Raw genomic sequence first — 16167 nt, forward strand, 5'->3', positions numbered from 1 at the left:
AGTAATATACCAGCTGTTATGTCATGTCATCTTGCGTCTGTCTCTCATGATGGTGAGGGAAGAAGAGGAGCGACCTCTACAGTTAGCCATGAATTATATACGTCTCCTAAAGCACGTGGTCTCTACATATATGGAGCTGTCTTTCTACCATGAGCCAAGCTTAAAAATAGCCTATGTCATGTAAGCTAAAGCATTCTACAGAACTGGGTCTTATAAGAAATTAACGGATTATTAATATTTAACAATTCCCCCTTTTGAGGGAGACAGACATTAATTGGAACCCTCAAATATAATGATCTTTTTTTTCTTCTTTTCTTCTTCTTTGACAAAATAATTTAATATCAATAATAATAATAATAATAATAATAATATTAGATTACCGTTATAAGTACTCAATGACATAATTGATGTGAATTCATGTTATGGTAAGCCGTGAACAATATTCATATAAAATATGTATAATTATACTTCCCTAAGTCTAAATTGAAGCATCTCAGGTCCAGTCATCATCATCTGATGTCATCTGGTCTTCATTTTGATGTCTTCTGTCTTCTTCTTGGTTCTTTTAAAAATACAGTTTTCTTATAGCATATAGATGTTGTAGGAATTGTGTGGTGTATCAAATCAAAGTCCATAAATTCAAATGTTGATAAGAAACAAAATCTATAGATGAAATGCAGCTTTAATATCTGTGCAGTGTCATCTTTAAAAACCTGGGCTTACATTGGCTCGCCTTGGATATTCTGGAATCCTCCATCGGTACTGGTCTTTGAACAGGTGTGACGTCTTTGGTCAGCAAAGCAAGGGTTAAAATGACTCTTCCTTGCTAAACATAGCACCATAACCAGTCCTTGTCCTAATGCACAGGACATATGTCAGGGTTGTAGCTTCCTGATAATTACCTTCATTGTTCACCAGCTTTCATCGAAGCTTTTCAGGTGATTGAAAACCTCTGGAACTTGATAAGAACGTGATAACACCGTTCATCTCAGCATCATAGGATCATCGTCCTCTGGTTGTCAGGTTAGACACTTTAATTGTGACTGTCGGTGGTGGATACTGCACTTGTGACTGTCAGTGGTGGATACTGCACTTGTGACTGTCAGTGGTGGATACTGCATTTGTAATTAACAGTCTATTACTCAGTAATCATAGCTTTGTTACCTTCTGGGATTTCTGGATCGCGGCATTCTTCTTCTTGCAACTGATAAAAATCAATGAAGTTTAGAAATGTGAAAAGTCTTTATTAACATAATTTCAGTATCTTGCTTGAAGTCTTCATTCCCTATTCTATACCAAATCTGGTAATTTCCCTATCCCATAATATCACAGCGTACCATAGCAATCAGTAATATCCATATAATTATTATCAGAATTTGTACTGTATATGGATTTCAATATTTGAAATAATAAACCAATAATAAGTGATAATACATTATTATCCATTTTTTTCATGTGATAGAACATTTTTATGTCATAGGTGTAATTACCTTTTTCAACCCATAGGTGTCACTGTGTTTTATGTAACCAGTGTTTTCATCTTTATTAATAAGGAATATATTTATTATACTAATAATATGTAGGAATGTATAGCCATGAACCAAAATAAGAATATATGAGTGAGCGAATGAATGAATAAAAGAATTGTTGCATATAACTCAGAAGTGAAACATTTTCCTTAGTAATAGAACCATATAATTGCTATATTTAATGAAGCAATATTCTCAGTAGATATTACTTTACTAAATATTGGTGAAAGAATTAAAAATAATGAAAAATAAGAATAAAAATAAAAATAAGAATAAGGCCTTTATGTTGATGCAGAGTAGTTATGTCTTCAGTAACATATACCCTTAATATTTCCATGATCTGGATTATTTCATAATTGTCATAAACTTGTGTTATCAAAATATTCAAATCATGCAACTTTGCATGTAATTCCTCTTAGTGTAAAGAAATGACTCTTTATAATACTTGTTATTATACCCAATACTTATACCATTGTACCTTATTAATATTTTTTTTTTTCCTATTAAAATGTGTGAAGAAGAGGTATTAATCAAATGTGATTATGTAGTCAGGATAAAAAACATATTTCCCCCTTAATACCAAAAAATATTGTTTCATGAAATAATTCATTTATCAAAACCAAAATTAAAAATAATTAATGTATAAATTATGTGAATTTATACTTGCTTATACCATTATTTGTCTGAAGATGTGTAACCATCAAAATTAATTTGAATATCATAAAATTATCCTTTGGAAAAATTAATTTAAATGTAGTTTAAGATTAACACACTTGGACAGAGAAGGAAGGTCCACTATTCCCAGATGCAGCTGGTGAATACCAGGCTCTGTGCTGGTGCCTGTTTAAAAGAGCTAAAGCTGATAAGGAAAGAATAGATTTTCTTCCTAAACTATTTTCTATTTTGTTGTGCGATTGCACTTATCCACAATTAACTAAATCAAGAAATAATTACTATAGAAATACAGAAATATATGTTGTGTAGATAATATTTCATTATGTATCTTAATATTCTAATAATTTCCTAAAGATAAAAGCTTTGGGGGGTTTTTTTTTTTTTCTTTCTCTCATGCATTCAGGATCCTGAGGTCTCACAAACGTATCACATTACTCGCTCAGCAGCTGCTCATACACTCAGTCACTGTCACTCAGAAAGTGTGATGAATACACGTATTTTAACCCAAATTATCCTAATTATCAATGCATTGTAAACTATTTCAATTTAGTCTCTTAATATTTCTTTGAATATTCCCCAAATACACATGACATAAATATATATGTATAGCTATACTTGACATTTAGGCCTGGAAAAAAAATTCCATTGCTTTGCAAAAGTTGAGACCCCCTTTAAAATTCTTTTCCTAAGGAACAGGGACATAGTATACTGGTCTGGTATACTTATTATTAGAACAAGGTTGAAATTTTCACCTGTTGAGGTTGTCATTCAAACCATGCAGTAAAAAAGCACACACCCAGAACATTTTAAAAAGCAATTGGTTATTTCCTTTTAAGGGTTAGATATATAAAATCATGCAATTATTGCAACTTCCTGTGTAAATAAAGGCATAAATCCTTGGAAGAGAATTTTTCTCGATTAAGTCCTGCTTTGAAATGAAAATTCTAAGGAAACATAAAAAATAAGGTTAATATCATATAATTCTAAATATTATTACTGATGTAGATTTTAATTTTCATTAAAAAATACAGTTCTACTATTTCTACTTCTACAAACACTCTATATATATATATACTGTATGACTATGTATATATCCACAAACCATAAAACTACAGGATTATACTCTATAAAATAATTACATATAACTCACTAATTGTATAACACTGTTACACAATATATATTACTTTTTCTAACCAATTCCTACACCCATACTTATTTCTCTGCAAAAAATATCCTGAAAGGTTCTTGCCATTTTAAAGCTAATAGATTCTTGGAGCAGAGTATTCAGTTTACAGGCCATGATGTCACTCACCACCTGTTTCTGTCTGTTAAATTCGGCCATCTTTGTTACAGAAAGAAAATCAGAACTCATCATTTTTCTTAATTCAATTTGTGTCTTTTCGGTGTTCTTTTGCATCATTCCATATGGTTTATAACAAACATGTGATTTTCTTTTTCTTTCTTCGTAGATTTGATTTTGGGGAAAACTCATTTTAGAAGGTTTTGCTAATACAGGCTTCTGATAAGATTTTACTCTGCCTGTCTTTACAAAATTAGCACAATTTACTTTCCTTTCACGATTCTCGTGTTTCCTGGCAAAATCAAGAAATTGCGCACATTCAAACAAAGAATCTTTTTGTGACGCAATAACACGAGATGCAGGATTTAGAAACCAAAATTTGCTTACAAACTCCTTATGAGGGACGGTGTTTTGACATTCTCACTCAGCATTTTGTACAAACGTTCATATATGGACATGAACGTAAAAATACATTCCTTCCGACCAATCCTTAATTTTTGAAGAATATCAATATCTGGATGATTTTCATTTGATGAACAAAAAATGAGAATTTTTAATCTGTCCTTATCAGTTAAATTCTCATGTGTCTCACCAGATAACTTTAAAGACAATCTCCTAGCAAAATTTACAGGGATCCACATTTTGAACAACTGATTCTTCTCCTCGTTAGATAAATCAAAGTTATCAGTACAACTTTCAAAGATCTCAGAGTTTCTATAAACATCTATTTTGTTGTCATAAGCAGGAATTATTTGGCATATTTTTATCAAATCCTTCCTCACGCTACTTCGGATTTGGGCCTGTGAGTCTTCTATTTTTAGTGGTACGTCTTTCCCTTGTACGTCCTCTACGTCAGTTCTGAAGTCTCCTCCTACTTCTCCATCTTGTTCCACGTCTGCAAGGTCACCTTCAATGACTGCTACTTGTAACTGTTTCTCCACATTACAGTGAATCTCGGGAATATCACTATCCTCTACACAATCATTTTTAGATTTCTCTGACACAGATCTATGAAATATATCTACCATCTGTAGAATATTTTTTAATCTCTCTCTTTCTCTATTGAAAAACTTAGAATCTAACCTCTGATTCTCGAGTTCACACTCGGCATATAAACTTAACCATAAAACTTCTGAATTAGAATTGTCTACAGACTTAAATTTCAATTTACTCTGCTTAGCAAGACAATTAATGACATCCATTTTATCTTACCTTGAAATGTCTCAGCTCCTTTGATGGACAACGCTGGGTTCCTGTCTTCACACGTCTGGCTTAGGTCTGGTACTTTTGGCACTTGTAGTACTTCTCAATCTATCTGGTACTTCTTACTTCTAGGTTCTATGTGATTCTTGTAAGTAGTGGAATTCCCGATAACTTGCACATATGATTTGACGTTAGCAAAGTCCAATCCCCCGTGTGTGCAAGTTGAGGGAAATCCGCAAAAAAGTACAAAAATTCAGATCTGGCTGGCTCTCCAATGTAAAATAATGCATATCCTGTAAAATACTCAGGACTAGTTACCAGATAAAAATATAGTGGTTTATTTGGTTTCTTCCATCAAAGAAAGGTTATTACAGAAAAACAGGTGAATAAAAATAGGTGAAAGAGAAATTGTCCATTAGATCATGTTCTGAGATCCCACATGGCAAAAGCAACATGTATTCTTCTTCTCTCCGAGATCCTGAATAGCAAATGGCTGCTGTGTCTCAGTTCGGCTTCTCCCATCGCCGTCAAGTAATATACCAGCTGTTATGTCATGTCATCTTGCGTCTGTCTCTCATGATGGTGAGGGAAGAAGAGGAGCGACCTCTACAGTTAGCCATGAATTATATACGTCTCCTAAAGCACGTGGTCTCTACATATATGGAGCTGTCTTTCTACCATGAGCCAAGCTTAAAAATAGCCTATGTCATGTAAGCTAAAGCATTCTACAGAACTGGGTCTTATAAGAAATTAACGGATTATTAATATTTAACAGGCTCAGTAACGCACCTGCCGTGTTTCAAAATTTTGTGAATGATATCTTCAGAGATATCTCTGGAGTATATGTAGTCGTTTATTTGGATGACATCCTGATCTACTCTGCTGATCTTATGATGCACGTCCAACATGTCTGTTCTCCAGAGGCTAAGAGAACATTCTCTATTCGCCAAATTAGAGAAATGCATTTTTATGGCTGAGGAGATACAGTTTCTAGGATACATTGTCTCAGCTAAAGGGTTTCGCATGGAATTAAGGAATGGGTACAACCCAAGTCTCTTAAAGCGCTGCAGCAATTCTTAGGGTTCGCGAACTATTGTCGCAAATTTATCAAAGGTTTTTCGGAGATCGCTAAACCACTCACGGATTTGACCCGGAAAGGGGCGGATGTGGTTAATTGGAAGCCTGAGGCACTTCAAGCATTTTCTGTTTTAAAAAGAATGTTTTGTGTCTAACCCAATATTGATTCAGCCTGATCTAGACCGCCCCTTTGTAGTAGAGGTTGATGCCTCTGAGGTTGGAGTAGTAGGAGCAGTGCTATCACAAGGCACGGCATCCCTCACTCAACTTCGTCCATGTGCCTTCTTTTCCCGAAAATTCTCTTCCACTGAGAGGAATTATAATATAGGGAATCGGGAACTGTTGGCAATAAAATGGGCCTTTGAGGAATGGTGCCACTTCCTCGAAGATGCGAAACATAAGATCACCATGATCACGGATCACAAGAATCTGACCTACTTGGAATCAGCAAAAAGACTGAATCCTAGACAGGCAAGGTGGGCCTTGTTCTTCTCGAGATTTGATTTTGTGATCACTTTTCGACCAGGTACTAAAAATGTAAGGGCTGATGCCCTCTCTCGAAGTTTTTGCCCCTCACAGGCCGAGGACTCTGAACCAGCTCCAATATTAGCCAACGGGATTGTTGTTTCGGCTGTGTCCTTGGATCTTCTGGAGGAGATCCATAGATCCCCAGAACAAGCCCCTGACAAAACGCCTCCCCAAAAATTGTTTGTTCCGGCACATTCCGCCTGCAAGTTCTGAAGGAATCGCATGATTCCATCCTTGCAGGGCATCCAGGTATCAATAATACCATCAGACTGGTGACCAGGAATTTTTGGTGGCCAACTGTAATAAAGGATTGTAAGGACTATGTACTGGCTTGTGAAATCTGTGCTTGCGCGAAGTCTCCCCATAATTGCCCTGCTGGCTGGCTCCAGTCCTTGCCTACCCCTGAGGGTCCATGGACCCTCATCTCCATGGACTTTATTACTGACCTACCGCCCTCAGAAGGGAAGACGTGTATCTGGGTGGTGGTGGATAGGTTCAGTAAGCAGTGTCATTTCGTTCCTGTGTCTGGACTACCTAATTCCAAAACCCTAAGTAAACTGTTCATTATTCATGTCGTACGACTGCATGGCGCTCCTGTGAATATTGTGTCCGACAGGGGTACCCAGTTCGTTTCGAAATTTTGGAGGGCATTCTGCAAACGCATTGGCATTCAATTGTCCTTCTCCTCTGCCTACCACCCTGAAACCAATGGTCAAACCGAGCGCACCAACCAAGCTCTGGAACAATATCTCCGTTGTTATGTGTCTGAGCATCAGTCCAATTGGGTGGAACATCTGCCGTTAGCAGAGTTCACCCTGAATAATCAGTACCAGGAGAAATCAAGACTACCCCTTTCTTCTGCAATCTTGGGCTGCACCCACGCTTTGGTTCATTCTCTGCTAAGATGTCAGAGCTCCCTGGGGTAGAAAAATCTATACATCAGTTAAAGCCGATTTGGTCAGAAGTGAACACAAACCTGAAAGGGGCTCAGGTTTGACAAGCTTCGGCTGCTTACAGACGGCGATCCAAAGGGCCACATCTGGGAGTTGGAGACAAAGTCTGGCTTTCTACCAGGAATATTAGGCTTAAAGTGCCATCTGCCACACTGGGTCCCAGGTTCATTGGTCCGTACGAAATTATTGAGGTGATTATCATAAACCCAGTAGCTTTTCGTCTGAAACTCCCTCAGTCATTCAAACTGCCAAATGTTTTCCACAAGTCTCTCCTCAAATTGTACCGCTCCCTAATTCATCCTGTCCGGTCCCCTCCTCCTTCAGTTTTGGTCGGGGGTGCCTTGGAATATGAAGTCCAGGGTATCCTTGACTTCCGCTTAGTGAGAGGGTCCGTGCAATATCTGGTGCACTGGAAGGGCTATGGTCCGGAGGAGAGGTCCTGGGTCCCTGCTGTTGACATTCATGCCAATGGGTTGATCAGGAAATTTCACCTCCTTCACCCTAGCAAACCAGGCTTTGAGGGTTCCGGAGGCCCCTCTTAGAAGGGGGGGTACTGTCACGTCGCCGTCAGACACAGGGACTGCTGTTCCTGCCTCGGCCACTGGGAGGTGCCGGACTGTCACGTCGCTGTCAGATACAGGGACTGCTGTTCCTGTCTCAACCACTGGGAGGTGCCGGAAGGTCATGTCGCCGTCAGACTCGGGGATGGCTGTTCCTGCCTCGGCCACTAGGAGGCGCCGTGGTTCGCCCGTGGGTGGTGGTGTCAGAGAAGGGGCTCCTGCGTAGGCATCTGGTGGGCGCAGGCTCTGCTCCTCTGTCAGTCATGAAAGGGTTGGTTCATCACCATCTGGCCTGGTCCTGGGGACGATCCAAATGACGTCATCAGACCGTGAACCTGTGAGGGATAGCCTGATCCTTCAAATACCTTGGGGTCTGTCTTGCAGGCCGCCAGATATAGTCTTGGTTTCCCCAGTGTGCTAGTTTATTATTTGCTATCTTTGACTCTGACCTTTGCCTGGATTTTTGACTCTACTCCTGCCTGACGATTTTGTACCTCTGCCGCCCTCCTGGTTTACGACTCTGACATTGGCGTGGATTTGACTCTGCTACTGTCTGCCGTTTTTGTACCTCTGCTGCCCGCCTGGTTTAGACTTGGATTCCTGACTACACATTTGGTCCCATTTTTTAACCCCTTTCTGGCGACCGTCCTGCTCTGGTCCACTGCTCTTATTCAGACAGCACCTCCTGGGCTCTGCTGTAAATCCAGATCCCTGTATAGGGGTAAAAGGTATCGGGGTTGCTCAGGGTGCTGTCTTACTGCAGCCCAGACTGCAGACGGACGTCACATCATGTCACCATAGCCTGGTGCAATGAATCAAAAGACAATGGGCATGCTTACAAGGATGAAGGAGTGACTCCCAAATCACTCCGAGCAACAGTTTGTTTTTACACAAGTAGATACTTTTTTAGTTTATAACTATACAACCAAAACTAATCATAAAACTTAGCGACAAAAAGTATTATTATTAGTCAATTGCACGCAGGATCATAGGGTCAGATTAATACAGTATACATTTTTGTAATATCAGGTTCCCTTTAAGTTTTCAAAGCAAAGAAAAGAGGCAAAGTTTTCCATGTAGAGAATGATTAGCCCGCGTTGTGAATCATCTCTTTTTGCAAAGTATAAAACACAGTGAGGCTGATGATCTTCTGAGCTTTGTGGTTATCTAGGGAACGCTCTGCACCTTGCTGTACATTTTGGAACCGCTATGGACTTCTCGTACTATACATTAACACTTTACGCACTCTCTCTCCTGCTAATTGTACTTTTTTTGAAAAGTCTTAAGTTATGGACCGTGGATGCTCCTTCTGGAAACTTTCCTCCTGGACCTTGGGCGCTGCCGGTGATTGGAAATCTTCACATGATAAATATTAAAAGACCTAATGAAACTTATATGAAGGTAATTTATGAATTTTTCATAGTGTTGAATATGTGTATTTTATAAAGAGAGCACCAGTATTTTTCTGGGGCAAGTCATGGGGTTTCCTCAGGGGCTGCGGCAAAAGCTGGCGCTTTACAGTATATTTGCCATACGGTGTTTTTCTTGCATATTTTCCCCATAGTGATCAATGGAAAAACTGCAGACAAAATACGCATCAAAGATGAAATAAAAATGTGACAAAAATGCATGTATTTTATGCTACATACCGTATTTCTTGCCAAGATACTAGTCTTTGAAGCACACTTGAAGAGGATTTTTCTAATTTTTCAAATAGTATTATTGCTGCTAATTTTAGTTCCACAGTAACTTATATATTAGTAGTAAAACTGCGGTGACTGTTATTACTACTCTCATGTTGTTATTGGAATCATTTTCATAATTAGTTAACTGCTACCTTTTTATTAGTGCTATAACTACTGCTACTACTTTTGTATCCCTTATATATGATTTTTTTTATTTTTCATGATCAATACTATACTTTAATCTTAATATTATTTCTATAAATACTGATTATTATTGTTTTTAATACTTTTATTATTTCTACTATAGCATAGTTTAAGTGATATTTGTATTACAAAAAAAATTTCCACTTTCCAATTTTTGAATCCCAAATAAAATGCCATTTTGAACCCACTTAAAACCCCAGCCTGTTTTCACCTTCTTGATCAAACAAAATTTAACAATTCTGACTTGGGTCATTTTATGTGGTAATAATTCTGGAACACTTCAACAAATCCCAGTGATTCTAAGACACTTTTTGGCAAGATATTGTATTTCATGAGAGTGGTAAAATTTGTTTGCTAAGGTGAAAATATTGGAAATTTGATGAAAAATTTAGCAATTTTCAAAATTGTAATGCTTATACCCTTAAACCAGAGACATAAGTGCAACACCCGCTAGGGCCGTGGGGTACTCGGTCCATGCCAGTCAGTTCTTCAGGGAATTTCATGGCAGCGGTGACCCGGTCAGGGGCCCTGGGCGTGCAATAAAATGAGAAAGGGGGAAGTTTATAGGGGAATAATTTGTGACGCCACCCGTGGTGTTCAGCAATGATAATATGGCCGATGCTGAAGTTCAGGTCCACTGGGGTCATTGGTGATGCAGCAGAGTTGGTTCAGCTCTCCATGGGTAGAGCTAGGCCCCAGGGCAGTTATGGTGTTAAATTTGATGGTGGTGGTCATAGTGCAAGGCAGGTGACGCTGTAAATAAGTCGGAGGACACAGCGGAGTGCAGTCTTCACACTTTTACTCACAATGTTTCCGAGTTAAAATCCCCAGCCGGGGTGCTGTGTCCTCCGGGTTGGTGGTCCAGCCAGCTCTTAGGTAATTTGAGGTACACTCTACTAGAACCCCCTTCTGATGTTCCTTCCCTTGCTCGCTCCCTCTTCTCCTGCCCTGTGCCTCACACACAGTGTCCCAAGCCAGCAGCCTCGGATCCTGTCGGGCGACGTTCTCTTGGTCCCCTTGATCCTATACGGATGCCTTTTCAGTGAATTTGTGCGGATTTGGCTGTTGCACATACAGTCACCACAGCCTCCGGTTTGATAGCTGAGTCCTCAGTTTCTACTAGTCTGGGGCCGGTCCCTTACTGCCACCTGGTCCCTCCACCCAACTACAGTTGGCATGGATTCGGGTGCCATGGGTGGATATTTCACTTCCCGTGCCCCTAAGGCCCCTTCTTTCTCTTCTCACTCTTCTCTAGTCTTGGGACGAGCTTCATATTCCTCCAGTCCCCTTCACCCACTGACTTCTTCTCCTGACTCCTTCTGACTCCTCCTCCAACTGTCACTCCTGTTACCATGACAACTTTCCACTACCAACTGTCAGCTTTCTCTCTAGCTGTCCTACTCTTAACTACTTCCTCCACCCACACCCTCTACCCAATTCCTCCCTGGCCTAAAGTGGTCTAGTGTTGGGTGCTAGTGTGTGGATCCTGGATAGTGCCCCCTCCTTACCTGAGAGCGGAGTACCACACCTCTGGCTGAGGTGCAGTACCTCTGTGGCAACTGGACCCTCAGGGGTGCCACATATGTAATACAAAATAGTTAATAAATAACATTTCCCACATGTCTACTTTACATCTCCATCATTATTGATACACAACTTTGTTTTGATAGGAAGTTAGAAGGGTTAAAAGTTGATTAGCAAGTTCTAATTTTTCCAATAACATTTACATTTTTTTAGGGATCACATCACATTTCAAGTCACTTTGAGGGTCCTATATGGCAGAAAGTACTCAAAAGTGACACCATTCTAAAAACTGCACCCCTAAAAGTGCTAAAAACACATCCAAAAAAATTTTATTTAGAAATTTATCAGAAAAAAAAGCAAAAATAATCACCGTCCCTTCTGACATCGCCTCTTGCCAGAGTAGAAAGAATGGTTAATCTGCATGGCTAGGGGTGTGCGCAAAATTTTCTGTGGCCTATGTTGCACGCCACATTCTTTGTCCCTCTTTCTGTTTTGTGAAAGTTGGGCGCTATTATGACACAAATGCAGAATTCTTTTTTCCACTTTCTCTTCATTTCTATTTTTTATTTTATTTTTGTTTACAAAAATGAGAATATTAAAATCCTCGAACTTTTTTTTAATTTATTTCAGCTTGCAAAAAAATATGGCCCTGTATACAGCATCCAAATGGGTACCGTAAAAACGGTGGTGCTGTCTGGGTACGAGACAGTGAAAAGTGCACTTGTGGACTATGCTGACGAATTTGCAGAAAGAGCTCATATCCGAATATTTGAAGAAATTAACCAGGGATGGGGTAAAGTTATCACACCACAGTTTACTTTTTTCATACTATTAAACTCACTAGTGGAAGAAGCTTTCCCAGCTCAATGTTTATTCTGCAATCCCTACTAAATAAGTATGTAGTGCTGTTGCATTAAAGTACCATTATTGCCATATTCACCATTTTTCAGCTTCTTTCCGGTCCTCTTCTAAGTCAACTGACCTGAAAAAATGCTCTCTGAATGACAAAGGAGTTTATGCTTAAAACAGAAGTCGCTTATTCAATGTTAGGTTATGGTGCCTCGCTTTGAGGAAAATTGCAGCAGTTACTGTGTGTGACGGCAAAGCTGAGGACTGCCCACACGATCAAGAAGAGGAGCCATGCTGGAAACTAGGGAAGATGGCGATCGGAAAGTATTTTAATACACAGGCACTATATTTCCTGTACAGTACATTTAGCAGGAATTATAGAAAAAAGTACTGCTGTGAGAGCTTCCTTATGTTCTTTTTAAGATGTTTTAGATGCTTATAACTGGATAGTTTGTCCTGTTAAGCTGCCCTTTAAAGATTGACTCATTATTGCAACCTAATTCTTAACTTTGCCATAATTAAACTGCCAAAATAGACATGTGCAAAACCCAAGCTCTGGGAACGTCCCAAAATTATGGCAAAAGCAGTCAAATATGCCCACTTTGGGAAATTTGTATAAACCACACTGCTTTTGTGCTTTAGCTTTTACATTGATAGTCCATAGTTAAAATATGTGATCAATACCTCATCAGTGAGGAGTGCGACATTTGGCATCTCCACCAATTAGCTGTTCCCGATGCTGAACATGGATAGAAGTGGTGTTCTGCAGCAAAATTTTGTCAACAATAAAGTGACCATGGCCGGGTATTGCATATCCAACCCTTATTCGAATAAATAGGGGGCAGATGTGAAGTAACCAGCAGTAGCCATCATGTAGTTTATGGAGTTGTTCTGTTCAGCTTCACAGCTGAACACTTTGGTTTGTGGCCAGCACGGGGAACAGCTGATCGGTGGAGGTGCCGGGTGTCGCACTCCTCCCTGATGAGGTATTGACGGTCCATACTAATGATAAGCCTGATTAAGCCATATCTCTGTTAATGATCATATCACAATTTGGCTAGGGCTGCACTGCAACGTTTGCCGCGTGCCAGCAATTCTCAGAAAATATTTTAGAGGTCTAATTTTTCACTAAACGAACGAGCCAAGTTGCACAAACGTTGCATGAGAACTGGATTAAAGTCTATGGCAAGAGAGTAGTTTGCTACTTGCAACCGGAAACACAAAATTCAACACATTTGGAAACATTTGTGACTCGGTGTCGCTGTCACATTAAGTTGCAGTTCACGTGACGGCAACGTAGGAAATAACATCCAATTTTTCAATGCAATTTCAGCGTTTCATGACACACGTCCGGTGTTAGATGACATTTTCATCTTTTTCCATTTAAAGGCATCCCATTCTCTCATGGTGAGAACTGGAAAGCAATGAGAAGATTCACATTGTCTACATTAAGAGACTTCGGTATGGGCAAGAGGACAATAGAGGATCGGATTATTGAGGAATGTGGATTTCTAACTAGGAAATTGGAGGCATTGGAAGGTATAAGACTATAAGTAATAGGTATTTTTCACACTCTACAATGAAGAGATTATCCAGCTCAACGATGAAGTGAAAAAACGATTCTTTATTCATTCAGATTTGAGCAAAAATAGAGGATAAAATTCAGCATAGTAAGACAAGAAGTTGCGTTATCAATGCGTTTCAGGTGTCACAGCACCCTTAGTCATGACTAACGCAACTTCCAATCTCTTTATTGGAATTCTTTACGCCAAGACACGGCGGTTCCGTGCTCTGAGCTTTATGATGTCTGATCGGTGAGCTGGATTGTTTTATATTCATTTTTCTCAATCTACACCTGGAACTGTTTTTTCTGTAGATTTTGTGATGGCATATCACTAAGACATGTTATGCTCTAGTTGAGTGTTGGGGAACATTTTCTTCTGCCAGGGGCCATTTGAATATATATTCTATCATTTGGGACCACACAAAATTATCAACTTTAATTTACCCTGCTACATTTGGTCAAACAAATAATTATCTCCCCTTTAATGTGAGAGCCCCACAGAACTACGCAGAAAAAGCTGGAATTTTTTTTTGCAATAATTTAAATTTGAGAAGGAATCTCCTTTGACTTCATGAATATTTTCCTGGAAGTGATGAATTATGTTTACAGAAATTAACACTAAGTTTGAAATTATATATTATTATATATTTTATTTTTTTATTCTTACCATACAGGTAAACCTACTGAATTGACTATTAAAACAAATTTCGCCATTGGGAACATAATCATATCCATTATCCTTGGTCACCGACTTGACTATGAAGATCCTGCTCTGTTCAAAGTAATGACAATTATAGATGAAAATATGAGACTTCTTGGGAGCTCGACAATTGCGGTAATGTAATACAGATCTATCACCTCTTTATTATTAATATTTGAACATAGAGATGAGGAAATTGGTTCATGTAGAACTTCAAGAAAAACACTGCACCTGCACCAGCAAAATTAAACAAATTGCAATTCGATTTGCGCAATTTTCTCAAACGCAAAGCAGAAAATTGCGGAAGTCAGAGAAGGTTCATGAGACCTCAGTTGCAGCCATACAGACTTCTGCATAATGCCGTGAAACTATCACTTCTGTTACGGCCGCCACTGATACTCACCTGCTCAGCTCCGCTTCTCGGCGCATCACCGCTCCCCACCACGTTCCCCCACTTTCCCCCTCCTTGTCCATCTGTCCCGTGTCTCAGCCTTGCTTGTCTCTCCTCACCTGTGTCTCAGTGTTACTTGTTTGGCTTAGTGCCTCTGCCATACCTTCCTGCCCTGTGCCTCTGCCGTGCCTGCTAGTCCTCTGCCCCTGCTTTTCCTGCTTGCCCTGTGCTTCTGCCGTACCAGTTTACCCTGTGTCTGTGCCTCTCCCTCTTGTCCAGAACCTCTGCCTTGTCTGCCTGTTTGTGTCTCAGCCACTCCTGTCTGTTGTGGCTTCTGCTGTCCATCCATTCCTGTTGCCTCTGTGTACTCCTATCCAATGCCACTCCAAATATTGTTACCTCCTTTCCTCTCTTGCAGCATCCAGACACTGCCTGCTCCAGGTCCTTCCGGTCCAGCTCGCCTCCTATGCTCCTTGGTTCCCAGTACCTCCAGATTCATTTCCATTCTCCTTCATACACTTCCAGCTCTGCCCTGAGTCACCCCTTTGGCTCCGGCTGTTGTGGCTCCACCCCCCTTGGGACTGGCCTGCTCCTTACACTCCCTGTATAGGGGGTGGTCTTCACCTGGTCCGCTCACCCTCGAGAGCCCTGGAGCCATGACCCAGAGGGTCCACTCTTGGGTTTTTTCTCTAAAGACCGTAACAACTTCATATCATAAAGCAGAGCCAATCAGGAGGGACTATAATTGCCTGTGTAAAAGCTGAGGCAGAGAAGGCAGCAAATATTTTATAGTGAATCTGCATACTGAGAGGTCACAACATTTTTGAAAATACAAGTTGTCATCACTCTCCATCCAACATCCAGGCTATAAAAGAGGTTGTTCTTGAAGAATGGAAAAAGATAGATATTGCAATATGTCACCAACTTGTTCATTCCATTCCAAGAACACTTAGCCATGTCCTTAAAATCATGGAGACCATGCAAAATACCATATGTAGCAAGTTTTGATGTGGAGTGTACTCATTTTTTATCATCTAACTTGAGTAAAGTTGAATATTTCATAATGAAAGTTAAATCATTCTGTCATGGTAAGGGTTAAAACATGTTGGTTAAAAGTCAGCATTGTCAGAGTTGGAAATTGCTCTTGTATTCATGGAGATATTGATTAAAAAAGCAGGTGTACCCATTTATGCTAAGCACTATATATATATATATATATATATATATATATATATATATATATATATATATATATATATATATACTAAAAATATGTACATATATATCTTTTTCAGGGTATATATATATATATATATATATATATATATATATATATATATATATATATATATATATATATATATATATATATATATATACACAGTGGGGAAAAAAAGTATTTAGTCAGTTAGCAATAGTGCAAGT

At 39.3% G+C, this 16167-nt stretch overlaps 1 protein-coding gene across 1 annotated transcript in view; it reads left to right on the forward strand.

Annotated features, from left to right (window-relative positions):
* The first annotated feature begins 8611 nt into the window (after window positions 1-8611).
* The window catches only part of LOC141098545 (cytochrome P450 2K4-like), a 32496-nt gene continuing 24940 nt past the window's right edge, over window positions 8612-16167 (forward strand). The window contains exons 1-4 of the mRNA XM_073586423.1: window positions 8612-9226; window positions 11869-12031; window positions 13477-13626; window positions 14326-14486. Coding sequence (XP_073442524.1) covers window positions 9035-9226; window positions 11869-12031; window positions 13477-13626; window positions 14326-14486 — 666 coding nt within the window. The 5' untranslated portion in view covers window positions 8612-9034. The remainder of the gene's footprint in view (window positions 9227-11868; window positions 12032-13476; window positions 13627-14325; window positions 14487-16167) is intronic.

The sequence above is a fragment of the Dendrobates tinctorius genome, unplaced genomic scaffold (genome assembly GCF_039654945.1).
Source record: "Dendrobates tinctorius isolate UK_male_01 unplaced genomic scaffold, ASM3965494v1 ptg000093l, whole genome shotgun sequence".
In the NCBI taxonomy this organism is placed as follows: Eukaryota; Metazoa; Chordata; class Amphibia; order Anura; family Dendrobatidae; genus Dendrobates; species Dendrobates tinctorius.